Genomic DNA, 27,438 nt, shown 5'->3' with positions numbered 1-27,438 from the left:
CTAGCTACAGCTTGTTGATGTGCGCCAAGACACCTGCGAGGTGTGACAGGGGCGAATTTCCACCAGCCTTCGATGGAGTATCAGAACTAGGCAGAATGATTCTTCGGATGGCATCCCGGGGTGAGGGAGCCAGACAACGATGTCAGAGCTCAGAACCTATTAATGGGTGGACAACCTGATTAACTTGAGAGTTCAGACTTGATAGGAGATCAAGAAAGAAGAAAAAAATCGGGGATCGCCGCCAACTGATGACGTCTCTGGTTGCCCATCGGAGTGCGACCGGTTGTCAGGAATGGTAATGATCGTCGCACCGCCACAGATCAGGCAAGTCGAACGGCGCTGCGTTAGTGTCCTCTGATCTACTCACTTTGCTGCGGCTAGGAAATCCGCTAGCCATCGCGTCTGGACTCGTCTGCCCTACTCCCTTGGGCAGTCCCATCCCCTACATACCAGACATGGTCTGCAAATTGCAGGGGCTGGGAATCCTCACCTCGAGGGCGGTGTATTTGGACTCTGTCCCACGTCGTGCAACACTGTGTCACCTCTCGTGAAGAACAGGACCATTATGTAATGAGATGGAAAAATCTGAACACACGGAAAAGTCGAGGTGGGTGGCGGGAATGTAGACACTAGAGACTAGCCCAGTGGAAATATCTGTGGCTGGCACGGCAGAGTTCAGCCACCCGAGCGGTGGCCTTTTCTCTTCTTTGGGCGGCAGTCGATGCGTCATGGACCTCCCACTGCCTGCTGTTTGCTGTCTGTGGCCTGCACATTGTCACACTGTCACTTCGTCTTGTTAGCATTTCCCCTCCCACTGTCTTATTCCGACTATGGCATCCTCCATCCATCCATCCCCCATCGAGACCTTCTGCCTCGGCCTCCTTTTCCGCAGATCGGACATCTCAACTGCACTAAACAGTCACACCCACGGATATCCCCAACTACTGGGTACCAGGACAGCGATCTCAAGCCCACCAAAACTATCATCCACTAGCCCCAATAAAGCCAATTAAGCCCGTGGGGGAGCCAAGCCTTTCCGCCTATCACCGCACCCATGCAAGGTCGCCGGTGGATCGTCATGGAGTCCGCGCGGCTGGGCCGATAGGGTCAATGGGTCCTGAAACCCTGGGATCCATCCGAGCAGAGCTTTTGTCTTTTGACCTTGCAGGCTAAGATGATGGAGGAAATGATCGATGACTTCACTGGGCATTGGAACCTGGCCCGTGGCGTTTCCCTTCCCTTCCTCGCCCAGTGAGCCACGTTGACTGGCCTGGCCGGGTACCAGAGCTTGGAAACTCTGCCCGCGAGCCAGTGACGATCGCCATTTCCTAGGAAAATTGGAGACAGCAGAGAAGGACAAAAAAATAAAGAAAAGAAGAAAAAAAAATAAAACCTAAACAGACTCAGCCATGGAATCACCGAGAGCTTGGTTTGTTCGCCGACAGGGTCTTGGACTGCTGATTTCCACATTGGTTCCTGCCCTTTTTAAATCCTGCCTCTCCCCCCGACGATCCTATCCAACCTTCTACTTTTTTCTTCTTCTCCAGACTCCATCCATCTGCTTTCTGCTCGCCTCTCTCGTCCAGTCCCAGCCCGGATTAAATCATATTGACATCACCCAACCCTCATCTTACACGCGTTCAACCTTACCACAAACATCATGAAGACCTTCTCGCTCTCCATGGCTCTGCTGGCCGCCGCCAGCATGGTCACCGCCGAAATCTCGGTCGGCCAGTGCGCGGTATGTTGACGTGTAGACCTCATGTCGATCAATGTCCTAATCCTTTCTTCTAGCGTATGTGCATTAGCAACATGAACAACAAGGCCTCCGAACTGGGCTGCAAGTCTGGTGACCTGGAGTGCCTTTGCAATGCCGACGACTACAAGTTCGGTATCCGCGACTGCACCGCCCAGGCCTGCCCTGACGATGACTCTAACGCTGTCGTCAACATTGCTCTGAACGCCTGCCCCGACTCCAGTATGTCTCCTGTTTATATGGTTGCTCGAGAGTGGGAATTGACTTTGTGATTAGGCTCTGCTGGCTCCTCCGGCTCCTCCTCCGGAACCTCCACTGGCACTGCTTCCGACAGCACTGCTACCGGTACCAAGTCTGGCGGTGCCGGCGCCGGCGCGACTGGCACTGATGCTTCTGGTACTGCTACTGGCACCGCTACCGGCACTGGTGCTACCGGCACTGGCGCTACTGGAACCGGTGCTACTGGAACCGGTGCTACCGGTACTGGAGCTACTGGCTCTGGCACCGCTACTGGCACCGCTACTGGCACCGCTACTGGCACGAACTCCGGCTCTGTCACCGGCTCTAGCACCGGCGCTTCTTCCACTGCCACCGGCAGCTCCCAGACTGTAAGCTTTCCTCAGCCTGTGATGTTATACTCATACTAATGATCCCAGGTGTCCAACACCACTGGCACCAACGCCAGCGGTACTACTATGACCACTGCCACCAGCACTAGCGGCTCCGGCGACGACAACAACGGCTCCGGCTCAGGCTCCAGCTCTACTGGTGGCTCCGACTCCGGCTCCGGCTCCGGCACTTCCACCGAGACTGCTCCCTCCAGCTCTTCGACCGACTCCGGCGCTGCTCGCAACGTCATCAGCGGCGGTGCCCTTGGCGCTCTGGGCTTGGCTGCTCTCCTCGTCCTTTAAATGCTTTAATGACCGAATTTCCTTGGGACACGGAAACGGCGTTTAATGAGTCAAGCCACTACGTGCATGTTTTGTTATCCACGGTTGATGAACTACGCGGATGGAATACCTTTTCCTTGTACTGTATATGCTAATTACGGGTCATGGTATAATGACAAGTAGATAATAGTGCGACTTGGCCGGGGCTAAGTCAGCACGGACTAATGAGCATCTAATTTATATTTTTGTTCTAGCTTGGAGAAGAGTGTAGCAATGTAATTATAGATGTAAAGCTTCCGGTCGGTACGACGAGAAGACTTGTTGTACATTAGTATATCCGTGTTACACAACTTCGAACTCCTCCCATGGGTAACTAACACTTGATAACACCTGATGCTGGAGAGTCAAACGTCGATTTTGTCTCTCAGTTACCCATCGTGCTTCCTACAGTGCAGTATTCGCTATATGTGTTCCTGCATAGATTCATCGTGGAATCACAATCTTATCTCTTGCGTATTCTATTTTTACGCCTAGATCATGCATATATATATATCACCTTGAATCTGAGTTTCCCCAAAGCACTTTTGTTTATCTCGAATGCTGCAAGCCAAGACTGGGAAAAAAATATTTTGCGTTGACTGACCAACATATATCTTTCCGGGGATTAGGCATTGCAGTGCTTGCGCTGTTCTTATGCGTTGTTCATACTAATGATAGAAATTTATAAATTTTCAACACTTCTATCCCCGTGTTTAGACTGTCTAGATTAGATTTTAGGAGTATCAATGATTCGAGCCTACTGCTGAATAATTGACAATCAGAGATTTGCTTGCACCTGAACTAGTCTCCTTTTGTCCACAGACCCTGCCTGCCTGGAGACGGAGTTCCGATTCCGATACGAGGCTCATTTCCCTGCCTCAGAGGGAAGGCTGCGACTTACTGCATCCGGCTAGATCGGCGATGAACTAAGTTTGCTTGGGGCGAATTCCTGGGGCGGAAGGGAAAACAGGGGAAATTTACGTGAATCTGACAAATAATTCACAATGAATGAGAACGTAGGTAGTACCGAGCACAATAGACGAAAAGCTAAGAATCAAGACGATGGATGAGGTCACGGACCGGCGATAAGACCAAACCGCCCGTCGCTGCCTGCGCTAAGCCGCGTTGCTGCCTCGCCCGCCCGCCTACTAAATCTGGTCATCTCGCCTCGTCCTCCTTTATCGTCTCTCTTCGTCCATCCAACTACCGTCTCTCCCTTCTCTTTCATCACTACATTTATCACCGACCACATTATCGTGCTATATTATCATCGTATTACGTTCTTATATTGACTATATCGCCATGGTCGCCCACTCGTTCGTCCGAAGGGGCATGGAGCTCATCCAAGAGCAGGCCGGTAACCCCGACAGGCCGTCCATCGAATTCCAAGGCTGGCAGGCCGGCCTGCTTTGCTTCACCGTCATCGCTTTCATCTTCTCTGTCCTAGCGGTAAGTCTCGACGGTTTGTCACTGATGAATCCCGGCTAATGGTTACAGGTGGAATACACCTACGGAATGCTCGTCCCGACGCTGGCTGCCATCGAGGACTCGAACCCCGACATCTTTGTTCGTATCGATACCGACCAGGACCCGACCAAGCCCATCGACCCTGCCGACGCGGACGCCGAGATTGTCGTGACTCCCCCTCGCCCCATCACCAGCAAGCTGCGCACGACCGTTAAGCACCTGCGCGCCCGCGCCGGCTTCTGGTCTCGGTTCCGTGGCTTCGCCATGTTCGTCGTGATGTTCAACGCCCAGGGTATTCTCGGTTCGATGATCCCCGTGTCCATGTCCAACTTCTTCGGCCAGTTCATCGTCCACATGATCGTTGGTATTCTGCTCGCCAACCTGCAGCTCGCCTGGATCCACATTGTCATCTCCGAGCCCTCCCCCAAGCGCTTCTACCAGCGCATTCCCGGATACAAGAGCTGGGTCAACATTGCGCCCGTGTATGCCTTTGAGCAGGCGGTTGTTGCCGGTGCCTTCTTCCTGCCTTTAATGATCGGTTCGTCCATCCCGTCGATCCGTGTTTGGCCCACGACCGAAGCCGACTTGAACCTTGACACTGCCGGCCGGGTGGCTGGTGCCTTCACCATCCCGTGGCTGTTCGCCCTGCTGGTCTCGATCCCGGCTCGGGCGGTCTTCATCCGCGTGGCGGCGTCCATGCTGCCCGAGGAGGATGAGGCCATCGTGCCTTTCGACCGGTCGTTCGGCGGAAAGGTGGTGCCGGCCATCCTGGGCGGTAGCGGCAAGCTCAGCATCGCGGACGCCTGGAAGACCTTTGACGGCGCTGCTCGGGCCCGCTACTACAAGGCGATCTTCAAGGCCGTTGCCATCCAGGTGGCCATTGTTACCTTGTTTACCCTGGTGCTTGTTGGTCAGACCTACATGTTCAAGGACAGCCTGAAGGTTGTCTCTCGTGGACTCTCTGCTTAGGGTTGTCTTTTGGTGTGAGTGTTGTACGCAAGTGGGGTTTCCTTACCCCTATGACGCCACCAAATTGATGCATCACCTGATCTCATAGCCATTTTGTCGCATGTCTGATGTATGCTTGGATAGTGTGAATAATACCATGGGAATAGTCTAGTCAATACGAATGTCCATTCTTTTCTGCTGCTTGTGTCCTTTCGCTAGTTGAACACCATCCAGTCATCAAATGGCCGTAAGAGGCTAGTCCGAGTGCCTGAGGAGCGCCCCGCCCTCCCCCACTTGGCGAACTCACCGCCCGGACGTGCCGCCCTGCCCTCTTAAACAGCAATCTTTGTCCCCCACTTTCTCCTCAACTCGTCCTTAGGATATAACCTTCTTCTGTTCTTCCCACTGCTTCGCACTGTATGGGTCTATAACACCCGGTGAACTCTGACACCTGATCTCTCTTGTATATCCTCACCGACCCGACCCCGACCCCCTCATCCGCCACCGAACCGTCTCTCCTAACTCCGAGAACAGCCCCTCACCAAACCACCATGGCTACCACCGCCGCAGGTCGTATGCTGTCCCGACAGCTGCAACAGATGCAATCCGAGGACCACACATGGTGCAGCTGCGGTCTGGTCGATAATAATGTCTTCGAATGGGAGGTTATGCTTATGATTTCGGATGACGTGAAGCTTTATGGCGGTGAGTTTCTAGATGTGGTTCTGGATTGATGGATGGACGGGTTGGAGGGGTTGGATGGGGAAGATTTGCAAGACATGACAGGACGGAATTAGATAAGATATGTGGCTGATAGTAGGGGTATATTCCTACTTTCTAGGTGGCTTCTTTCGGGCTCGTCTTTCTTTTCCCCCGGAGTATCCTCATATGCCGCCGAAGATGAAATTCGAACCGCCGCTTTTTCATCCCAATAGTACGTTTTTTCTTACCCCGTACCTGCCTTTCTGATTGGTTATCTGTGCCCGTGTTCGATTTGTTTGGATGATATTGGGATATGATTATGCATGACGTGATGGATACGGACATGGACATGGACACAGATACAGATACAGCAGACACTAACACATCTACCTACCAGTCTACACCAGCGGCGAAGTCTGCATTTCCATCCTGCATCCCCCCGAGGAAGACAAGTACGGCTACGAATCCGCCTCGGAGCGCTGGAGTCCCGTGCAAACGCCCGAGACGATCCTCCTATCGGTCATTTCGATGCTGTCGAGCCCCAACGACGAGAGTCCCGCTAACGTGGAGGCTGCAAGGCTATGGAGGGAGGATCCGAAGGAGTTTAAGAAGCAGGTGAGGAAGTGTGTAAGGGAGAGTATGGGGGAGGAGTAACCAGGTTCCTCTTTGCTGTGCTGGGCTGGGGGTGTTGGGTTGGTTGTGTTATGGTTTTTTTTTATTAGTACATTTGGCTTTGAGTGCGTTGATGGCGCGTCGCGTTTATTTGATTTGTGTATCTTTTAATTTTTGGTGTTGCATTTTGAGGTCGTTAGATCTTTGGATTTTTCTTTTCGTTTCGTTTCTTTTCTTGTTATTTTTTCATGACTATCTGTTACTTTCGGTGGGAGTTCATCTTTGTGCATTGCCGTTTGCGGTTGGTTTATGGATAACATATATGATTGTTTGGACTGCGGTGTTATTTTTGCATTTTAAATACTATTTATTGCCTGTGAATCTTGGTTCTGAAGGTATGTAGAAGTTCGTATACTTCAAGTATTTCGATGCTTAGTTACAGGCAATGGTCATTAGAGAAAAGGGTAAACGAAACGAAGTATAACAGTATTGGTAATGCTGGCTGGGTGATATCAATTGCCCACCGCTTCATTTCCATAAATCAAGGTCTATATAGGTATAGTATTCTCTATCGTCCATCTCTGTCATACAGTTTTCATACCTATAGTATGAGTATATACTAGGTAAGGTGGTAATAGTAACCTCATGCCTTTTTCGAAGCACCCTTTCGCAACGAAGGAAGGTATAGACCCGGGTGGAAGGCTGTGAGTGTGATGCAGGCGATAGCAATCATCCTGTTTTTGGGTCATTATGTCTGTGTCTGTGGATTGTAAGGGGGAATGGAGGATACTTACATCCCATCGAGGACTAGGAATTCGTCCTCGCGCTGCATCAGCGGGTTGCCCCATCCGCCGGCCATTTCGGGGATTCTGGTTGTTTTTAGCTTTGTTCTGAGCTCTTGAGTCTCTGTGGGTTGAAGTTGAGGAGAGGGGGTTGGTGTGTGTGTGTGTGTCCATGCAGATATAGATAGGGAGAGAGGGAGAGAGGGAGAGAGGGAGAGGTCATACCGATAAATGCACCGAATCAACACCGTCACATACGCCACTATCTCCACCACCACGACAATCTTCAACTGTTTCGCCGTGACGCCCTCGCCAGCCCCAGCAGCTACATCCTCTTGCACGGGAACCCCATTCCCATCCGTGCCTTCAACCCCAGTCTCCCCGCCACGCATCTCATCCAATCTCACCATCTTCTCACCCCCCGACGCCGCCGCAGCTGCAGAAAACCCTCCTCCGCGTCTAAACACCCTCGCGAAAAAGTCCACCGCGAGCACCCCACACACCGCCATCGTCACGACCTGAAACACGATCCCCGCTATGATGATATTATTCCCCGTACTCGTCATATCGAGATCATCTTCCGCAGACGCAGCCACGCCACCACCCGCTGCCTGCAGGAATAGAGAACCAACATCACATCCAATAAATATCCACGTGAACAGCCGCGGCTTTAGTTTTGAGTGCGAGCTCCCCAGGTTCAGGATGATGTGCTTTAGGGTGAGATAGATCCCTGCGGCGATGAAACTGGGCGCCAGCACTAGTGCCACGATTTGGAGTTTAAAGGCCCCCGCGTCCCATGGGTTGCTGTGCATTAGGATTCGGCCGATGTAGCCGGCCATTTCAAGGAATGTGCCGATTAGTAAGGCGATGGCGAATGTCCAGGATTTGAAGCGCAGGCTGAAGTAGATTTGGGTGAGGCCGCAGAGGGCGAAGATTATGGTGAAGAAGATATTGCCGCCGAGGTTGGGGTAGTAGCCGTATGTTGTTGCGGTGACGGGGCAGGAGGGGGTGACGGAGGTGCAGGTTTGGGAGCTCATTTTGAGGGGAGGTTGGGGATGTTGGTTGAAGTTGAGGAGAGAGAGAGTGGAGGATGGCGATTGAGTAGTATATAATTTGAGGTCAAGAGGGACAGGGGAAAATGACAATGTCGCTATGTAGAGCAGACAATCTAAAGACGAATGAAAGACAGAAAAAATCCCCGAAAGAACGAGGTCCTGCAAACCGTTATATCAATCAATCAACCAACATGCCAGCTCCAGGATGACACGACCGAAGGAAACAAAGACGAAGACGAAGACGACGAAAGAAAAAGAGAAAGCGAAAACCACCGCCTCCTTCAGCCCGATATGTAAGCTACCCAGCTCCCCCGGTAGTATTCCGTAATACGGAGTCCGGTAGGCAGCTTAGACTCCATATTATGATCCCGATCTAACCAGTCAAACCGGACTCTGTCAGGACCGTGCCAGCCTTGGCATTTGCCTAATTAGTGCGAAGGCAAAGGCGAGAGCGAAAACGAGAGCGAGAGCGAGAAGCCCACCAGTCAGCGTTGTCAGAAAGATCGGGATCGGGTCTGGAATGATGGATGATCCACTGCCATGTGGGGCGCCACGGTCCCGGATTGCGGTCTGAGCCGTTGCATTTGCAGCCATAAATTCCCGAGATGGAGGTTATCGCATGCGAGATCTTCCAAGATCGGGCTGTGAGGTCGGCGTTAAGCCAGATGCTTTAGATGGAGGATGTACGCTTGTAGATGCATTTGACTTTACTTTGGAGGCTGTATCTGTGCAATGCCAAGGGTTGGTCGGATTCGTTTCGGATTGTACGCTCTATACATGGGGCTAAAGGCAGTTATGATGCGTTAACGCCAGTGGAAGGTAGACAAAGTAAGCGAAACCGAGAACGAGGTCTGTCAGTTACCATCGCTGATTGTAACATTGTAGATGCAGTCGCTATATTTACACTTCAAGTAATATTGATGCCTTAGTTGCGTGTTACACTGGGTAAGTTATTCGTAGAGAATGGGGTTCTCAGGAATCGCAGTCAAACTCAGATGTTGCTGGCTTTTGATTTTGAGACTAAATGGCGGTATCCTTGGGAATGTTCAAATTGAGTTTAATTCGTTCATGATGAAACTTTCTAGAAGATGGAGTTCGAGCATAAATATCACGGCTACCTAATGAACCGTTCTCCACAACATACTATTTCCACCATGAACCCTATGTCTTAATGCACTACATGGCTCTGATCAGAATCGATCATGTGCTAATTTTAGATGTATTTAAACCATTCTTCCCTGGCTAAGCAGCCCAAGCTAAGGACTAACCGCAGTTGGACTCAGGTACTTGAATCTGTCAATGTGGAGTGTTCACGGAGCTGTCTTGACAAGTATTTCATATATTAATATTTATTATTAGTTTATTAATATTGAACATGACAAGTTTTTATCCTAGAAAACTTATATCTAATGAATATATGAGTTTTAACAAGTTATTATTTACAAAATTACAATTTGTAAAAAATTTAACTTGCATCGGGAGCACGGAGTACGGCTAGAACGTGATCTGCACTAGGCGTTAACTATAAGGCCTAGTATTCAAGAAACTTTGGTCCAATCATAAATAGTTCAGTTAATTATACCTTCTCAGGGCTAATCTACGCTGCGTACTTCATACTTCACTGCTGCCAAGAAAATGACAGAAGTGGCAGCCTGTCATTGTCGGCCCAGATGTTACACTCGAGTCGCCGAGCTTCTCAATTCTGCACGGTATGAACAACGTTGCCCAGAGCAATCTCGTAGATATTTACAAGGTACAATTTACATCGAGGCTCAGCCTCGCGTGTTGGTTGTTGATTTAGAGATAGCACGTGACGCTCCCCACGTGTCTCCCCACGCGGCTGTGATTTTCTCCGTCTTTTAACGTCATTCATCGCCAATTATGTCTCCTTGTCCCCTGACCGACTGTGCTACCTGCACCGAGGAGTAATCGGTCATTCGGGATGGCGCCGCGAAGGGCGCATACCAAGTCGCGCAATGGATGCGATCAATGCAAGAAGCGACGCGTGAAGGTAGATGGCCTGGAAACACCTTCCTCTCTCGCACGGATCTAACATGTCTAGTGTGACGAGCGAGGCCCACCGTGCTCAAACTGTATCTCGCGTGAACTGCACTGTACGTATACGAAGACGTCAGCCGCCCGCACCGTCGCCAATTCCTCTTCCGCCAGTCCCGCCCCCGTACCGCACGCCGCGCATCGGCACCCCGAAGCGGCCAGCTATGCCTTCACGGCCGCCGGCACCACCAGTCCGCCTAATTTCTCGCGTAAAAAAGAGCTCGAATTGATGCATAAGTACTCGACCGAGACCTACCAGAGCCTCAGTAATGAACCCGCCTATTACCAGGTCTGGCAGATGTTTTTGCCGCGCAAGGCTCTGGAATTCGACTTTCTGATGAACGGAATCCTGGCCGTCGCTTCGCTGCACACGGCCGCGTCGATCGACTCGTCAGAGGCCCTGTCCTACATCGATTCCGCTCTCGAGTATCATAACCAGGCGTCGGCGCCTTATCGCCAGGCCATCGATAATATTAGCCCAATCAACTGCGATGCCGTGTTCGCGCACGCCATCATCACCACTGTCATCGGCATCGCCCTCCCCCAGCTGACAGCCGACCGCATCAAAAGCACCACCATGACCGAGAACATTTTCGTCGTGTTCGAACTCCTCCAGGGTGTCAGAAACATCCACAAGATCAGCCGTGATTGGCTGCAAACCCCCTTTTTCACTTCTCGTCACGGCTTCTTCGATGTCCCGTACGCTGCGCTGGACGCGGATGTAGAATCCTCGTTTACGCAATTAACCGCAACGAATGATCTCATGCTGGAAAAAGCAGACCCTGATCAACATCGCATTATGAATGATGCGATTGAACTGCTCCGTCGCTGTTATCGGCGCTTTGCTCATGCGCATGACGCCGCGTCGGTCATTTCGTGGCTTTCGTCGGTTGATAAGGAGTTCGTGCATGCGTTAAGAGGTCGTCCACCGATTTCATTGTTGGTGCTGATGCACTGGGCTGTCCTGTTGGATGAACTCGATGGGGAATTTTGGTGGGCTCGCAATTCGGGCAGTTCTCTGGGGGCGGAGTTGCTGAGGGATTTGAGGTCGGGTGATCCGAGATTAGAGGGGGCGTGGACTTGGCCGAAGGAGAAGATGAGTATTTAATCGGGGAGGTTGTGGGATTATAGCACCTTTTCAGGTGGGTCATACTGATGTAGGTTGGTCTGTGTTTTTGGGTTGGAGTTGAGTCGGATGCTTACGATAATGCAGACAGTTTAGCAGACAGACGCTCCTACGTGGAGTCATATTTCGGGCATACTCTAAGGCGCTGGAGTGATGCCGTCGCAGATGTCAGTCGACCATCGTCCGTCTTCGTGATGAGAGGAATTACCCATGAAGGGGAGCTGTACTGTACTTCCCTCTGATCCAGTTTGGTATCAGATAACCTTTGGCCCAAGAAGTTACATCTATTTTGATTTTCATTGTGTTCATGTGCCCTTAAATAGCGATTTGGCCTCAAAATATTCACTTCTGACGATGGAAGGGACATTCGCTGCATTGCACCTCCATTTAACTGGATTGATAGAGCTGTTTAGATATCTTGTATTTACTATATGTGGGATTGAATGGCGCCTGGTTTGATTTGTGTTTCTCCTGTCCTAGAAAAGTACTCAATTATGTACTAGATACTTAGCTCCTATGGGTGCGGTCTTCTCGGCTCGAATACTACCAATCTGAGGGCTACAGACCATGGATGAAACAATTTGAATTTAGTAGCTGGTTATTGACTAGTAACTAAATTATAATTCATTCTTCGTGATATAAATCATTAATGGTGGACTCAGTAACTTACCGAAATTAAAGGTGGGTAGCCAAGAGGTTCTATTGCTGCGTCATCGGCCGCCGACCAGAGGAACCTTCTCCCAGCCTCGAAATAATACCTATCAAGCCTCTTTCCAGCCATGGTGGCAGGTTTGAGAATTCCCCTGCAATCTGTCGCTGTTTTCCTGGAGACCTCGATAGATAGTACGGTAATGTCGGCTTGAAGGAACCTGCCATCTTACATCATGCGAATAAGAAACTTTTTAGCTCTCTACGGGCTCGGTCCCTGCCTTCCCAAGGCTCTGGCGCTCGATCCGTGGGATCCATGACGCCTTCAACCGAACACCCCAACAATGAACTGTTTAGATATACTTCTGGGAGATGGATGTATGCCAGTTCCTTCCTCGGGGAGCTTGGACCTACGCTGACGATTGCAGCTTCAACGAAAATATACGGCTGTCGGAACGCTACCTCAAGTTTGATGTGTCTGCCCTCTAAAACGCCATTGCCGTTGCGTCCGGTCGAACCCCATCAGACATCGTCTCCTTCTTTAAGATGGCGGAAAGTGGTTTCAATAGGATGTTCCAGGCCAATTTCAGTTACGGGCTGTCTGTTATCGCAAGGTTACCGTATCCGTCCACAGTGCCTGATCATTATACCGTGGCGAGCGAGGCAGCCACTCTGAATTATCTTCGACTGCGTGGATTCCAAACTCCTAAGGTGTATGCGTGGTGCTCGACAAGAACGAACCCGGTCGGCTCTGAGTATATTATCATGGAAAAAATGGATGGGATTCCTCTTGGCGATATATGGTATTCCATGACACCAAAAGAGCAGCACGGGATCATGAAACAGATTGTTGAATGGGAGGCACGACTGACGTCGTTGGAATTTACCGCATTCGGTAGTCTGTACTACAGCAAAGATCTCCAGTCAGAGAATAGGTTTCCGCTGCCTGGTGAGCGCGATGCTGCCTTCTGTGTAGGACCAATAGCACATTATAGCTGGTGGCATGGGGATAGGCGCACATCGGATATTGGTAGGAGCCCGTGTAAGTGGAATTTCCTATGACGAACAACTACCACAACCGCTTCTTGTTGACCCTAACTAGGGTTGTCATCGGTCGACATATTTCGGGCCGTTGATGAACGAGAGCTGGCTTGGACTAAACACTACGCGAAGCCCCGGCAACCCTATGAGCGTCTATATAGGGAGATATACCACTTTACTAACCTTGCTCCTAACGATCACATTAAAAACCTTTGCGATTATCTCTCGCTGGTGTCTTGTCTTGGTTTCAAAGCTGGGACATCCCTGCATCGGCCAGTGTTGCGCCACCCTGACTTTCAGCCAAACAATATTTTTGTATCTAAGAAAAAGGAAATTTTGGGGTTTATTGATTGGCAACATTCCTCCATTCTTCGTTTGGGCCTTGCAGCCGGGATACCGAAACACTTCCAAAACCACGGTGACCCAGAATCAGAAAATCTCAGAGAGCCTCAACTTGATTTTCCACCGAATTACGACACTCTGTCTCATTCTGAGCAGACTTTCGCTCGAGAAAGTTCGAAAACGACTGGTCCATTTCCTTTACGCTGCCTTTACTAAGCGGATGAATGAGAAACATTATGATACGATATTCGACACCTCTACTATACTACGCCAGCGGGTTTTCAAAGGCGCAGGAACGTCTTGGGAAGGTGACTCAGTTACACTGCGGGCCGAGATGATACGCACTATGCAGAACTGGACCGAGTTCTCAGCAATTTCCGGTGTAGATGGAAGCGGAGCGTGCTCTACTTCCCCTGTCGAGTATTCAGAAAAGGTTGTTCGAGACACGCTTGCACTTGATATGCGCCAGAAAGAAGCAGATACTGAGATGGAGCAAATGCGAAAGGCACTGGGCGTCGATGTTTTGGGATGACTACCGAACGATGAATATGATGCTGGGACAGCATTAGCGCGTGAAATGAAGTCCTATATGCTTAAAGTGGCCGATACCTCATCTGAAGTAGCTGCAGTTAAGGATCATTTCCCGTTTGATGACTTTGATGAAAACGCTTGAGGTATGGCAGCTGGATGTTCGTCGACTGTTGATGATATAGACCGGTTATGTTTCTTCCGATCGGTGCCTGGGCAGTGAATATATTGATTGGTTAAGATGTTTCGGCTTATAAGATTTTACTATTACCATAATATTAGATATCCTACTTTAAACTAGAAGACGGCAAACGAGCTGCCCAAAACGGCCGCAATCGACGCCGTTATTGGCCGTCAATCTGCCAGGCCTTCCGCCACGCCCCCTGTACACTTATGTCCACGCAAAGCAAGGAAATGTGCTGCTTAAATATCCGATGTCATAGAAGAAAGGGACTACCTACGTGCAGCTGCCTGCATCCGCCCAACCCGACCTTGAAATTGCAGTGAGACCTAATCTATGCCCAAAGAGGATGGGACCCTGAGAGTTTGCACTGTCCTCACCTGGGTGTTTCAGAATCAGGTGCAATATTCATGGGATGTATAAACCTGTGACGCTTTAATAAGCATGTTGATCACGATCTACAAGAGAACTGCAAGATGGAGGTATTCGGACTCACCGAGACTAGATAGTTTATCTCAATGAAACAAAGCCGTGGCTGATCACTATCGAACCAGCCCAGGTGAAATATAAAGTCCATGAATATAACCCCGGAAGGCGGAGGAAGCCACAGATAATGCAACCCATCATCGGAGTGCATTTATCCTAAAAGGATCCCGGGACCCCTGCATGCAATCTACAGCCTCCGCTTGGCATGAAGCCCCAAGAAATTTGAATGCTTTGACCACAAGTTAGCCCGACTGTTGTGAGGGATGTGGGTAATCTGGTATATTCATATGGAAAGAGATAATATCAAACACGGAAATTGTCCGAGGCACTCGTTAAATGAGTTCAGCGTAAAAGGCGCAGGGAAATAAAATGTACAATATTACGCATTTCTGCTGCCAACCAGAGCATATCAGGAAAATGAATAGTAACGTTCACTTTCGGCGTTGCTTACTAGCAATCAAGCTGTCAGCGAAGATGGGGCAATTTTACCGCCAGGATTCAACACCTTGCCGCTTGCCGTCTAGATCAACTCTGACGGCATTTCATGGCTTCAAGATAAGCCGAATTCAAAGAAGCCACGTAGTCATATTGCACTTTAAATAGCTTCGTTTCGATCGTCTAAATCAAGATGATCAGACCTTCATTGAGCTTCTATTCCGCATACAAATTACTAGGCAATACGAAACATTCATGATCCAATACAAGCTCATATTTTTAACCATAAATTGCCAAGCCGCCGCCAGGTCGTATATCAGGCTCGTTGAGCCGCGAAATTTCACCCCGGACCCACCATACTAGGATTGAACTATAACGAACACTTGGGTAAGGTAATATTTGGAAGTGGATCCACTAGCGGTAGTTATTGCTTCGTGGATTAACTAATACAAAAACGATGCTTCACTTTCCATGTTCTGCACTAGGCGATATTAGGGAATGTTCTTGCGAAAGTGGATCTGAATGGTCTTATCACCTGTGCGTCTTCTCCGTAAACACAAATTTTTGTTCTTTGTTCGACAAGTACCCGCCCCAAGAGTGAAATCGAAAAGTTGCTATTCAGTAATCAACTAATTATACCTGTACGGAGTTTCCCTGGAAAAATCCTTCCATTCGTGTGATGCAAAGACTATTACAAGATGCCGTGTGGGCCTAGAGACAAGCGCCGCTACAGTTACCGATATTAACGCTGTCGAAAAGCTCATCTCAAGGTGTGAATTATCTCTTTATAGCTGCCTAAATTATACTGATATTGTCATATAGTGTGATGGCTCAAGGCCATGTACCGCCTGCAAGCAGAAGGGGATCCCTTTTCACAATATAATTCACTAGTCTAAGCAATGTTTGGTTGTTATCTTGTCGATGTGGCTTGGGCTCTTGCCGAAAGCACTTGAAAGAACATCAGACCTGATCCTGCTCGGAAGTGGCTCGGAGGATTTAGCAGGGAAATCGCAAAAAAGGCTGAGCTTATTCGAAACCCGAAGCAGCCCGTACTTGGCGAAGGAGGAGCTCACTATTTAGGATGGCCTCCGAGGTATAACTGATAGATGTCTCCACAAGCGAAGACCCCTCTTCGTTTCACCTAGGCAGATTATTCTGCCCTTAAGCATAAGCCGCGAATTGTGGGTCCTTGTTACTTATTGGAGCGAGTACTTACAATGGGCCTAGCCTATATGTCTAAAAGGACTTTGGTGATCTGATAGGATCTGGTGCAAGTTACTACTCCACATGTCGTTCAGACTAAAAGTCTTTTACAGGAGTATTTGAGCTTCAAAAAAATGCTGTAAAAAATACTGGAATATTATTTCATACTCAATATTTACAAGCAACTTGGATAACGTAGGCAAGCGCCCGTTTCCCCTTAGTAAAAGAAACGGGCCTTGACAAAAGCTCTTTGGAGAATGTCAAGATACAATCCTGCTCGGGGTGCCTCTGAGGATTTGGATATTCGAGAAAGAGAGTTGGAGGGGATTGGAGGTGATGGACTTCAGCTCCACAACTAGGCCCCCTTTTTCGTTTTACTACACGAGCTGTTCTATATTTCATCAAAAGTTAAGAGTTGTGGGTCCCTTATTATATGTCAGGGCTAGAACTGTCTACTCGGCTGGTGGTTTGATATTATTCAAAGTGCAAGTTTCTACGTACCCCACATGTATACCAGAATAAAGTCCTCTCTGAAAATTCAGGCTAAAAGAGATCAAATATAATACCATCCGAGCTATTTATTGGAATTTTGGATAAAACAAGTAACACCCGTTCTCCACTGGTGAACGAGATAGATGATGCAACCTCCTTTTGGTATCAGGGAAGGATTTCCCTTCTAGCTAACATTTGAACTATGAAATCCTCTTCCCTAAGACATGCTGGCTGCTGTTTTGTATAAGTATCGCCTCCATCTCTCCCTGATGATGTCCTCTACCACACTCATTTCCATTCATTGACTCGAACAGCCAACATGTTCCCCAATATAGTTCAACTTAAGACAGCTGCTCTGGCTATGCTCTTCGCTGGCCAGGCGCTGTCCGGAACCGTCGAGTCCCGACAAGCCTCTAAGAGCATTGATACCAAGTTCAAAGACCACGGAAAGAAATACCTGGGAAACATTGCTGACCAGGGCACCTTGAACAAGGACCCTAAGACCCCGGCAATCATCAAGGCTAACTTCGGTCAACTGACTCCGGAGAACAGCATGAAGTGGGATGCTACTGAGCGTGAGTACAAATGACCCAGGATAACTAGATAATCAGAAGTTGACTTGCAAACCAGCAATCCAAGGACAGTTTTCCTTCGCAGGATCGGATTCTCTGGTACGTATCCAAAGTCTTTCACCGCAAAGTATTCTTTGCATGGTTCTTACCTATTCCAGGTCGATTTTGCCGTGACAAACGGGAAGCTGATCCGCGGCCATACTCTCGGTAAGTGCCCAAGGCTTCAAAGTTCAGACATATCACGGAAAGAGAAGCTAAACTCGACAAGTGTGGCACTCCCAGCTCCCACCTTGGGTCTCTTCCATCACGGACAAGGCAACCCTAACCGATGTGATGAAGAACCACATCACCACGGTGATGAAGCAGTACAAGGGCAAAGTCTACGCCTGGGTATGTTGTGTCCGCAGCTAGAGTCCCACAGAGCTACATTACTGATTGACCTAAGGACGTTGTCAATGAAATCTTCAACGAGGACGGTACCCTTCGTGACAGTGTCTTTTCCAAGGTCCTTGGGGAAGACTTTGTTCGGATCGCCTTCGAAACAGCTCGTGCCGCAGACCCAGAGGCAAAGCTCTACATCAACGACTTCAAGTGAGTCGTAGCCCTCTCCTTTCTATTTTCTTTTTTCATTTTGCAATTCTAACCTTGAGCAGCCTGGACTTCGCCAGCAGCCCTAAATTGCAGGGTATGGTCAGCCACGTTAAGAAGTGGGTTGCTGCCGGTATCCCAATCGACGGAATTGGTAAGATTCCTACCAATTCAGTTCGCCGTGTACAATTACTCACTCCTTTCTAGGCTCTCAAACCCACCTAAGCGCTGGTGCCGGTGCCGCAGTTTCTGAATAAGTACCCTCTTACTCCTTGGCCGAAAACTACCTAACAGCCTCTCACAGCTCTTAATGCTCTCACCAGTGCAGGAACAAAGGAGGTTGCTGTCACCGAGCTTGATATTGCTGGCGCCAGCTTTACCGACTACGTAAACGTGAGTCTCCACGATGCCTGCTATGATTGGCTTCTCACTAAATCTCTGTTTTATAGGTTGTCACCGCCTGTCTGGACCAGCCGAAGTGTGTCGGAATCACAGTTTGGGGAGTGGCTGACCCGGTAAATGCCAATTTCTCTCAGATCAAAAAGACTATGTACTAATGTTCTTGTTAGGAATCATGGCGTGCCGACGAGAGCCCGTTGCTTTTCGACGGCAGCTACAACCCCAAGGAGGCCTACAATGCTATTGTAGATGCCCTCTAGGCGAGATGTTTTCCATCTTTACCTGAAGCTACGAAGTCTGCTACTTTGTAGGCTACGCTTCAGATTGAAGCGTAGAACCGATGTTGTTGAGATACAAGGGTGACGGTGAAGAAGGGCTAGGAAAGCTAGGAAAGAATGTTGTGATTATCATTGAAGAATAGTGTATCTGAGGAAATAATCTCGCTTTACTAGATACAATCGGAGGGTCTTTTCTAGTTGAACAGAACTTGCTTTCTTACTCTAATTGAAGCCAAGAAGAAAACGGACATTGTTGAAACCATCCTAGGACGTCTTTTTTTAATTGGTAGACTGAGAGCTTGCTTGCCAATGTTAGGCCTCTATATAAAAAGGCTTTACTTTGCCGGCTTGATTGGCGAAACTTTCTTCTTGCTTCATTTCCTCACTAGCTTATAGGTAACAAGCACAACTAGAGTATTTGTCTACAACTATTGGCACTAGCTATGGTGATACATATATTCTTGTTGTGAATTGCACAGGGGAAGGAGGGCAGAATGACACTGTATCGGCTATACGCACGTAGCCTACTAAGGAGCGAATGCCTTTTGGATGATAGGGCTCTTAATTCTCTTGCATAACGATTCAATCTCTTCTTCTATAGGGGTTCGAGTGTGCGGGCCAAGCCGCTAGATCACGTAATCCCATGGATTCGTATCAATTCTAGACTGACGTTGGGATTCACAGAGGCAGAGTGTTTCTCAGCTGCCGCAAGAACGGCAATACCAGCCATAAATAATATACAATAAGCTCACCGTCACGCTGTTGCTTGCATTAAACCCCTCAGTTACGATATGTATACGCGGTTACTAGCATGCCCAGTCCATCCGTCGACAAGTAAATTGCGGCGCACATTCGTCTCGGTATTCACATGCTAGATACTCAGCAGCTCGCTCACCAGCACCGATTGATGGGCTACTCTATGGACCACCACTACGAGCCGCTCCTTGAACCGCGCCACCTGCTTGAAATATCCCTGCATCTTCTTGAAACGAGCTTTTTATTTAGGAAAGGGTGGGATTCACTTCGGCTGCAGCCCCTGAACCACTAACGCTAATGAGTTACCTAGAGAAGCTGAACAACTATTATTTATCTAACGGGTTTTGTCTGGTAAGCAACAGCCGACTATAGCCTAAATTCTGACCTTCTGAGCTTCTATCGCGTCCTAACCGAGCAACACAATCTACCTTTATTTATTTATTTAATTTTAACGAATGTCCTGTCCTGTTCTAGCTAACATGGGTTCCTTTAGAGCATGGCCTGCTAGAGACCCGATGTATGCCAGCTTGGACCTTGGACATGTACGTTCTAGCATATCATACTGGTTGAACCAGGGAACTTTGTCACTGTGAGCGGGCCAGGGAGAAATCGTACTCTACCGTCTTTGTTTAATACTATATAATATAGTTTGGCTATATATCATTGGTCTGTAATTTTGCATACTACCGGTTACTGAGTTATAACACCCGCAAACTAGCGTACCAACAAATGCTTGGTTTCTGCGATATATTACCGACCAATTATATTACCAGGGTTTACAGGAATAAAATCGCAGATCTCTGGCTAGAAAAAACCCAGTGGTTTATAGGAAAAGCTCAGGGCTGAATGAGAGAGAAAGAACAATTGAGGAGATTGTAGCATAAATCAGCGAAGAGGCAGTGGGGAACAGTGATGTCTACGTTTTCACTGGTGACAGACCTAAGAGCCAACCATCCGCCATAAATTCCACAGGGGGCTTCTTCGTCAGGTTGACGGAGACTACTGGGGCTTAGACAGCCTTGTCCTGCACAAACATTGTTCGACCTTTAGAAGCCGCTAGGATTTTGCTTCAACGTTAGAAATTCTAATAGTCAGGGCCTGCTCTGTCATAGTACCGTTTCTATTTCCTATTCTGGAAAGTAAATGGCCCCTTCTACCTTAATCACCGTATTTAGGCCAGCCTTGTAACTAGATTCAACGAATCAGGAATTCATATTTGTGTGATTGAGTACCATTCGATACGCTCTCCGACAGATTGAAATGGGGTATTAAATGCTATAATATTGGTAAGCTGATTACATCCCTGTATTAGACAGTCACTCGCAGGGTTTCTATCTCACAACATTCCTTTATCTCAGAACTACTTGTACTTCGCTGTCAGCCAAGTTTTGAGCTCCTAGTTGTACTATTAATTATCACAATCTCAAAGAACAGCACAGTATGCACGGCTGATGTTCCTGCAAGAGTAAATGAGTTATTTTTCAAGAGAGCAAACCCGACATTTCCAGTGCAGGCTACTGGCTATATAGGGAATTCCAACATGTACATTGTCTTCTCAAGCAGGTTGTATGGTCCACAACACGTCCACAACACGCCCACAGTCCAAGTCTCAGCCTCTTCGCTACTATAACAAACATCAAGCGAAGAATACCCCATTTTCAGGACAGTACTCAAATATTTCCGATAATTGACCGGTCGATCTACATAGTACCTACGCTTTTTCCACACCGACTTGTTTCAATTTCGTACGGGACGCGCGTCACCTAAATTAAAAATAGTTACTATGACAAACATCAAGCGAAGAATACCCCATTTTCAGGGCAGTACTCAAATATTTCCGATAATTGACTGGTCGATCTACATAGTACCTATGCTTTTTCCACACCGACTTGTTTCAATTTCGTGCGGGACGTGCGTCACCTAAATTAAAAATAGTTATCTTATACTTCCATGTATTCAAAACACCACTAGATTATATGGCCATTCAGTATATCATAGAAAATAGGACGTGGAATTAATTAGTACTTATCTTAATGCTTAACATATGGCGGACCCCAAAACCTGTTCGGATTACCCGTTTATCACGCGGAGTAAAAACCCAAAACACAAGCGGTGGTTTCGGCCCCTACAATTTTGTTGAAAGAGGTAAATCTCATCGCCAGTCCAGACGCTATTTGGTGTTTATATCCGACGGGGTAATGGATATCTCCCGCCAGACGATGTTGCACCAGGCCAAGGAAGACAGACGACCATAATAACAGGGGTGAGCATCATTGGCTAGGCTCCGTCTATTTAAGCCTTATCGTCCGCTGTTCTCTCAGTTTTCGTCTTCCATCCAAACGGTGATCCCCTTATCCCCTTCAATATTCTATTGACCAGGGCCCTCTCGAGTACGATGCCTAACATGAAGCTCTTCGTCGGACTTGTTACACTCTCGGCCACCGTTATGGGCCAAAAGCTCTGTGATAAGTACGACAGTGCTAGAAGCCCCCCATACTCGGTGAACAACAACTTGTGGGGAGAATACCAAGGCACCGGCTCCCAGTGCGTGTACATTGACAGCCTCTCCAGCGCGGGTGCGTCGTGGCACACTACTTGGACCTGGAACGGCGGTAAGGGAACGGTGAAGAGCTACTCTAACTCAGGCGTGGACTTCGAGAAGAAGCTCGTGAACGATGTGCGAACCATTCCCACCGGGGTAGAATGGACGCAGGATAACACCAATGTCGATGCTGATGTCGCATATGATATGTTTACCGCGGCAAACGTGGATCATGCTACATCCAGCGGTGATTATGAACTGATGGTTTGGTACGTATGAACAAAGCTCTCCTAAGTTGATTGATTAGATCTATCGTTTCCCCGGAAAGAGCATGAAACTGACATTGCTGGCGTTGGGCCGCATGCTAGGCTTGCTCGTTACGGCACAATCCAACCCATTGGTAAGCAGATTGACACGGCCACGGTGGGAGGAAGGTCCTGGGAGGTGTGGTATGGCACCAGCATCCAGGCCGGTGCTGAGCAGAAAACGTACAGCTTCGTGCCAGTGAACCCGATTAACAACTACAAAGGGGATCTCAAAGCTTTCTTCGACTATCTATCCAGCACGCAAAGCTTCCCCTCTGCCACCCAGTACCTGATTAGTAAGAGAACTTTCGACCCGCATGCTTCTGTAGTGGAATTGCCACTAACAAACACGACGAATAGATCTTCAGTTCGGAACAGAGCCATTCACCGGGGGTCCCGCAAAGTTCACTGTGTCCAACTGGGCTGCCAGTGTCTACTAAGACCATAGGGGCATTGGACAATGGAGGCATAGTCTTGGTATATCTCCAAACCCGACCGGTAATATTGTGCGTTTGGTTCGGAGCGTTGGATACGCACGGGCTTGGATTTTCAATGACTAGTTGGATAGACGGACCTATTCAACATGGGCCCTACCCTTCTAGAGCAGACGTAGATAGTGAACAATGCAGTTTATTCCGCTTTGCGCCTCTGGTGCTCTTAGCACCCCTTTTCTACGGAGGGAGATTACAGTCGCGTAGGGATTGACCTTTATAGATATCCTGCCCCTGATAGCTTGACACCGGGTATGGCTTTGCTATATCCTCACAGCACGTACGGGGGAGACGGTCTAATATACTTAAGAGTTTGTTATTCTTCGTAGAAGGGAACAATTAATTCCTGAGGACATCCAAAATAGGAGAGGCCTAAACTCGCTTCCAGCGTCTTGAATATGTCAAATTAGGTGTCTTGGGAATGCGGCAGGTTTCATTCCGTCTGTCTCAAGAAACCGTTTTTGTAGTTATGGATGGAGTATAACGTCATATAGACTTCTAACGGGAGCAGAGCTGAGTACAAGTATAGTGGCAGTGGTCATGGTTACGGATATCCGGTAAATCATGGACAGACTTCCATCATAGATCGTAAACCTTGGACACTTCCTAAGCCACTTGGCCTGTGAAACAAGCCTAAGGGCTTTGGCTGGAAAGCTTTTGTGCATGAGAGATACTGGTTCTGGTTCTGGTTAGTCCCATCCCCCACCGATATAATCCTGACATGGTAGGTTATCTTGGGAACCAAAATGGATCTCTTTCCGTGGTAGGTGAATGTGCTCGTATCGTTGATTACAAGGGTTGCGGATCTTGACCCTCGTAATTCCACCAGGTTAGGTGCCTGAGAGAGGCACTATACTCCGCACATCAATAATAACCCGGACAACTATCATCGCACTCTTTTGATCTTCTTGATTTATGTTCGGAAGCTAAGCAGCCTCCAGTCGACATTTTGTCTATAGAACATAACCGCTTATAAGCTAGTATCAAGTTCTGTTATTGTGAGTGTCAAAGAAAACAATGATTTCCGCTGCTTTGAAGGATTGTTTGCACGAGCTGGCGTACCACCCTGAGGAGTTGCCCATTTCGGAATAGGAACTGCTTGAATGACTGGGGTTGGATGTTATACCGCGCGAAGATCAGATCGAAGACTGCTATCTCGGCCTCCTCGGCCAAAATGGCGGATACATACTATTAGGACAGGAATATATGTATAAATGTCCTTGCTTCATTGCAAATTGAATACAAATTGGGTTCCTAATACGTCTAATGTCTTCTCTCCTTAGCTAAAGCTATTTTCCTTTTCCTTGAAGATAGGCGATCGTTTATTTCCTTAAAAGGGGCCTTCCTGCTTGCTGCTCAACTAGCCCTTGGGATCCTATATTAAGCCAATACCGCGGCATTCTTGGGCTGTGGCAAACAAGGTGACCTCACCAACGGGTCTAAATGCTCAATGGCTGCGAGTAATCCCTAACATCCCGGACAACCACAACCCAACCAAGCCGCATCATCTCGTCTTGGGCCTCCATTGGCGGTGCAGAAATACTACCGCGCATCATAATTCAAACAGTCAACATGTTCGGGTCACAGACTGACAGGCAGGAGATGTTTTTATTGCCGGTACTCCAATCTTGAAACTTGTAAGTATAGCGCTAAGGTTCTGTATCTTCCGGATTCTGATGTAAATTAGTACCGATTAATATTGTATCAAGCTTTGTAGATTAGCAAGAAGGTGCAATGATACACGGAAAGCTAGAAGCGGAGCGCCTCCCCGACCTTCACATATACGAGAAATGGCATCGATGCCCTCCAGACAGTCCCGAAGACCGAGCTGTTCGAGTCTTGGCGCAGCTTTAAAAAAAAAAGAAAAAGAAAATAAAAAGAGTTGAGAAAGGATCTGACCCTAGCTCCATCTTCCATCTACTGAAGATCTTCCATGGAGTACCGCTACCTAGAAATGTAACAAAAGAAATTTCAGTAAGAGGTAGCTGCACTCTACTTCGCAAATTCATCTCCAGGTGGACCGACGGATATTAGACCAGTGGTCTCATCGCTATGGGCTATTTCTTGATATTGCGATTCATTAAGTACCAGTCTTTTTTGATAGCCAAAATGACTTGCTTTGTGACCGCAAACCCCTTTCTTTCAATATTGCTGATAAATCGCAAGATCCGATATTTGTCCGGCTTGCGTGCCATTTCCATTCCAATGGCGTACAGAACAGGTGCATAAATTACAGACTCGAGATGGAGATGCTGGAGTGAGCTTTCGGCATGATTCAGTGCAGAGATTGCTTGCTCGTAACTCAACTGAAGTGGCATAATCGGCAGTTCACATTCCAAAGACAGCCAGCATGGATCAGAGAAAATTTGTGAGATCTCGATTATCGCAGATTGGTATAGAGTGAGCATGGCGTTCCCAAATATCCCTAATTCCTGGTGTGAATACCAAAGGATGCAGGCAATCATATCACGTTGAAACTTGGAGCCAATACAAGCTATATTGATTCCACCAACATTACTTCCTATTCTGTATGTTTCAACGATACTTTGTTGTAGTTTGGACAGGCTAGCCTGTGTTTTCCATCCTATAGCCCACCATTGTAGCTGAGCCCACATCTCGAGGTCCTGAGCCAATCTATCAAGGAGCTGACCCTGACATTGTGTCAATGGAGCACCTTCCTTGGTAAGCAAGAACTTTGTGGAGCCAAGGAAAGGCAATTGACCAGACACATCGACGTTTGGGTCTTGCGGGCGACAGATGGCCCTCAGTGCATTCAAAATTCGGGCAAGTGTGCTCACTGACCTCCCAAACGGGCTATGTGAGCTACTTAATTCTTGATGCTTTGCACTGAAACAGTAAAGCTGACGGACTGAGAAATCCCATAGCTGCCCAGAAGGGTCCACCAGTAGCTATTCGGTTTGTCAGCCTTACGAACCACGCGCAACCGAGTATTGGGACTAATTACCTCAACAAAGCTCAGTAGTAAAGCGCAGATCATGACTACCAGAGGGCGATCTTTACCTTCAGTTGGCTGGAATTCTGCTGCAACAAACTTTCGCAAACTTTGTAGAGAGCGAAACAGGCTCCTCTTGTCAGGTTGTGAAACCGACAGTAACTGCGGGTTATTCAAGGCATAATATCCGCCCAGCAAGGACACTGTGTCTTGCACGAATACATTATCATGTAAAAGAGGGGCCAAACAATCCGCCGCGAATACTGTGGTTAAAACTGGAGATGCGCCTACGGCAAAGAAGAAGGCACGCTTGTAGTGCTCGCATGTGGGGGTAACAGGACTCCCGTATATAGCCCAGCTAGCTGATTGCTGGTTTTGGATTATTTGAAAATTTGCCTTTGACAGACACGTCGAATTGCAAGGGATCCCCTTCTGCTTGCAGGCGGTACATGGCCTTGAGCCATCACACTATATGACAATATCAGTATAATTTAGGCAGCTATAAAGAGATAATTCACACCTTAAGGTGATCTTTTCGACAGCGTTGGCATCGGTAACCGTGGCGGCGCTTATCCCTAGGCCCGCACGGCATCTTGTAACAGTCTTTGTATCATATGAATGGAAGAACTTTTCTAGGGAAACTCCGTACATATATAATTAGTTGATTACTGAGTGGTAACTTTTCGATTCCACTCGTGGGGCGGGTACTTATCGAACAAAAAACGAAAATTTGTGTTTGCGGAGAAGATATACAGGTGATAAGATCATTCGGATCCACTTTCGCAAGAACATTCCCTAATATCGCCTAGCGCGAAACATGGAAAGTGAAACATCATTTTTGTACAGTAGAAGTCGAAAACAGCAGACGCGTTCTTTCCCAGCACCCCACTTATAAATCGGCTAAGCTTAGTAAAGGGAAAGCCCCTTGTTGGGGCCATTCTGCATCATGATTGGCTTCTGAGAAACGAACTGAAACCAGGCAATCCGGGGTTGGCTCTCTAGTGGGTCGCCGGGAAAGAAAGCGTGTCTTGAGGGGAATCTGTTTTCGAAATCCCCTGTAATCCGCACTCCTGACGAGGGAGATAGCATTGATCCGCGACAAAATCCATGTCCAGTGGAAGCACGAGTGGAGCTCCAGCACCAAAGGAGACCATCTACAGAAGATCGACAGTACTCTGCCCGCGAAATACACCCAGAAGTTGTATGGATCCTTCCCCGGAACCGAGCCTACCTGCTCACCCAACTCCGAACTGGCCACTCTTTATTAGCCAGCCATGCCAAACTACACCGCTTCAGGGAGGATGATAAGTGTGAATGTGGAGCCCCAGAAACAGTGGTACACGTACTAGTTGACTGTCCAAAATTGAAGAACCTACGACAGGAACTTCAGAGGAAGATTGGAACTGCTTTTAATGATATTTCAGGAATGCTGGGAGGTGGATCACAAGGTAAGAAAGGTAAGAAGGATGATATGCAGTATAGTAGCGTTTTAGGCGCAATACTAGACTTCGCAGAGGCATCAAAGAGGTTGCAAAGCCGCGCCACAGGGCCGCTTAACAGAACACCAGACATGTAGGCCACCACAGGCCGTGACGAGGCTCTAAATTCGTCGATAATCAATGGACTACTGTACATAAACATACATAAGGACTAGATAGTGGCATCCAGCATATCGCTTAGTGAGGGGTCAGGGTATGAATTCACCACCACCACCACCAACTGTACCGCTAGTGTATCCACTTTCGCAACATTTATTCCGAATATCA

The 27,438-nt window shown here is 48.2% G+C and overlaps 8 protein-coding genes across 8 annotated transcripts; 6 read left to right on the top strand and 2 right to left on the bottom strand.

Annotated features, from left to right (window-relative positions):
* Positions 1–1,660: 1,660 nt before the first annotated feature.
* On the top strand, positions 1,661–2,667 carry KD926_009054 (CFEM domain-containing protein; the record flags this gene model as incomplete). Its single annotated transcript, XM_053101651.1, has 4 exons — positions 1,661–1,741; positions 1,795–1,978; positions 2,033–2,364; positions 2,413–2,667. The coding sequence occupies 4 exons, from the start codon at positions 1,661–1,663 to the stop codon at positions 2,665–2,667; spliced, it is 852 nt and encodes a 283-aa protein (XP_052954816.1).
* A 1,320-nt stretch (positions 2,668–3,987) lies between these two features.
* On the top strand, positions 3,988–5,121 carry KD926_009053 (uncharacterized protein; the record flags this gene model as incomplete). The annotated part of the gene is made up of 2 exons (XM_053101650.1): positions 3,988–4,134; positions 4,183–5,121. 2 exons carry the CDS (start codon positions 3,988–3,990, stop codon positions 5,119–5,121), a joined length of 1,086 nt encoding a protein of 361 aa, XP_052954815.1.
* Positions 5,122–5,651: 530 nt separating this feature from the next.
* Positions 5,652–6,456, top strand: KD926_009052 (putative ubiquitin conjugating enzyme; the record flags this gene model as incomplete). The annotated part of the gene is made up of 2 exons (XM_053101649.1): positions 5,652–5,805; positions 6,200–6,456. The coding sequence occupies 2 exons, from the start codon at positions 5,652–5,654 to the stop codon at positions 6,454–6,456; spliced, it is 411 nt and encodes a 136-aa protein (XP_052954814.1).
* Positions 6,457–7,057: 601 nt separating this feature from the next.
* KD926_009051 (RTA1 domain-containing protein) lies at positions 7,058–8,233 on the bottom strand (the record flags this gene model as incomplete). The annotated part of the gene is made up of 3 exons (XM_053101648.1): positions 7,058–7,148; positions 7,209–7,283; positions 7,455–8,233. 3 exons carry the CDS (start codon positions 8,231–8,233, stop codon positions 7,058–7,060), a joined length of 945 nt encoding a protein of 314 aa, XP_052954813.1.
* Positions 8,234–10,193: 1,960 nt separating this feature from the next.
* On the top strand, positions 10,194–11,414 carry KD926_009050 (Zn(II)2Cys6 transcription factor domain-containing protein; the record flags this gene model as incomplete). Its single annotated transcript, XM_053101647.1, has 2 exons — positions 10,194–10,262; positions 10,314–11,414. The coding sequence occupies 2 exons, from the start codon at positions 10,194–10,196 to the stop codon at positions 11,412–11,414; spliced, it is 1,170 nt and encodes a 389-aa protein (XP_052954812.1).
* A 5,693-nt stretch (positions 11,415–17,107) lies between these two features.
* On the top strand, positions 17,108–18,607 carry KD926_009048 (endo-1,4-beta-xylanase; the record flags this gene model as incomplete). Its single annotated transcript, XM_053101646.1, has 9 exons — positions 17,108–17,363; positions 17,419–17,459; positions 17,519–17,567; positions 17,629–17,750; positions 17,806–17,951; positions 18,014–18,102; positions 18,253–18,341; positions 18,398–18,463; positions 18,518–18,607. 9 exons carry the CDS (start codon positions 17,108–17,110, stop codon positions 18,605–18,607), a joined length of 948 nt encoding a protein of 315 aa, XP_052954811.1.
* A 3,169-nt stretch (positions 18,608–21,776) lies between these two features.
* KD926_009047 (glycoside hydrolase family 12 protein) lies at positions 21,777–22,668 on the top strand (the record flags this gene model as incomplete). Its single annotated transcript, XM_053101644.1, has 3 exons — positions 21,777–22,192; positions 22,292–22,524; positions 22,589–22,668. The coding sequence occupies 3 exons, from the start codon at positions 21,777–21,779 to the stop codon at positions 22,666–22,668; spliced, it is 729 nt and encodes a 242-aa protein (XP_052954810.1).
* Positions 22,669–24,776: 2,108 nt separating this feature from the next.
* On the bottom strand, positions 24,777–26,323 carry KD926_009046 (uncharacterized protein; the record flags this gene model as incomplete). Its single annotated transcript, XM_053101643.1, has 4 exons — positions 24,777–25,628; positions 25,685–26,068; positions 26,122–26,140; positions 26,193–26,323. 4 exons carry the CDS (start codon positions 26,321–26,323, stop codon positions 24,777–24,779), a joined length of 1,386 nt encoding a protein of 461 aa, XP_052954809.1.
* Positions 26,324–27,438: the final 1,115 nt, after the last annotated feature.

The sequence above is a fragment of the Aspergillus affinis genome (genome assembly GCF_023601865.1).
Source record: "Aspergillus affinis strain CMG 70 chromosome Unknown NODE_62_length_193083_cov_87_906428, whole genome shotgun sequence".
Classification (NCBI taxonomy): Eukaryota; Fungi; Ascomycota; class Eurotiomycetes; order Eurotiales; family Aspergillaceae; genus Aspergillus; species Aspergillus affinis.
This window is presented reverse-complemented; position numbering and strand designations above follow the sequence as displayed.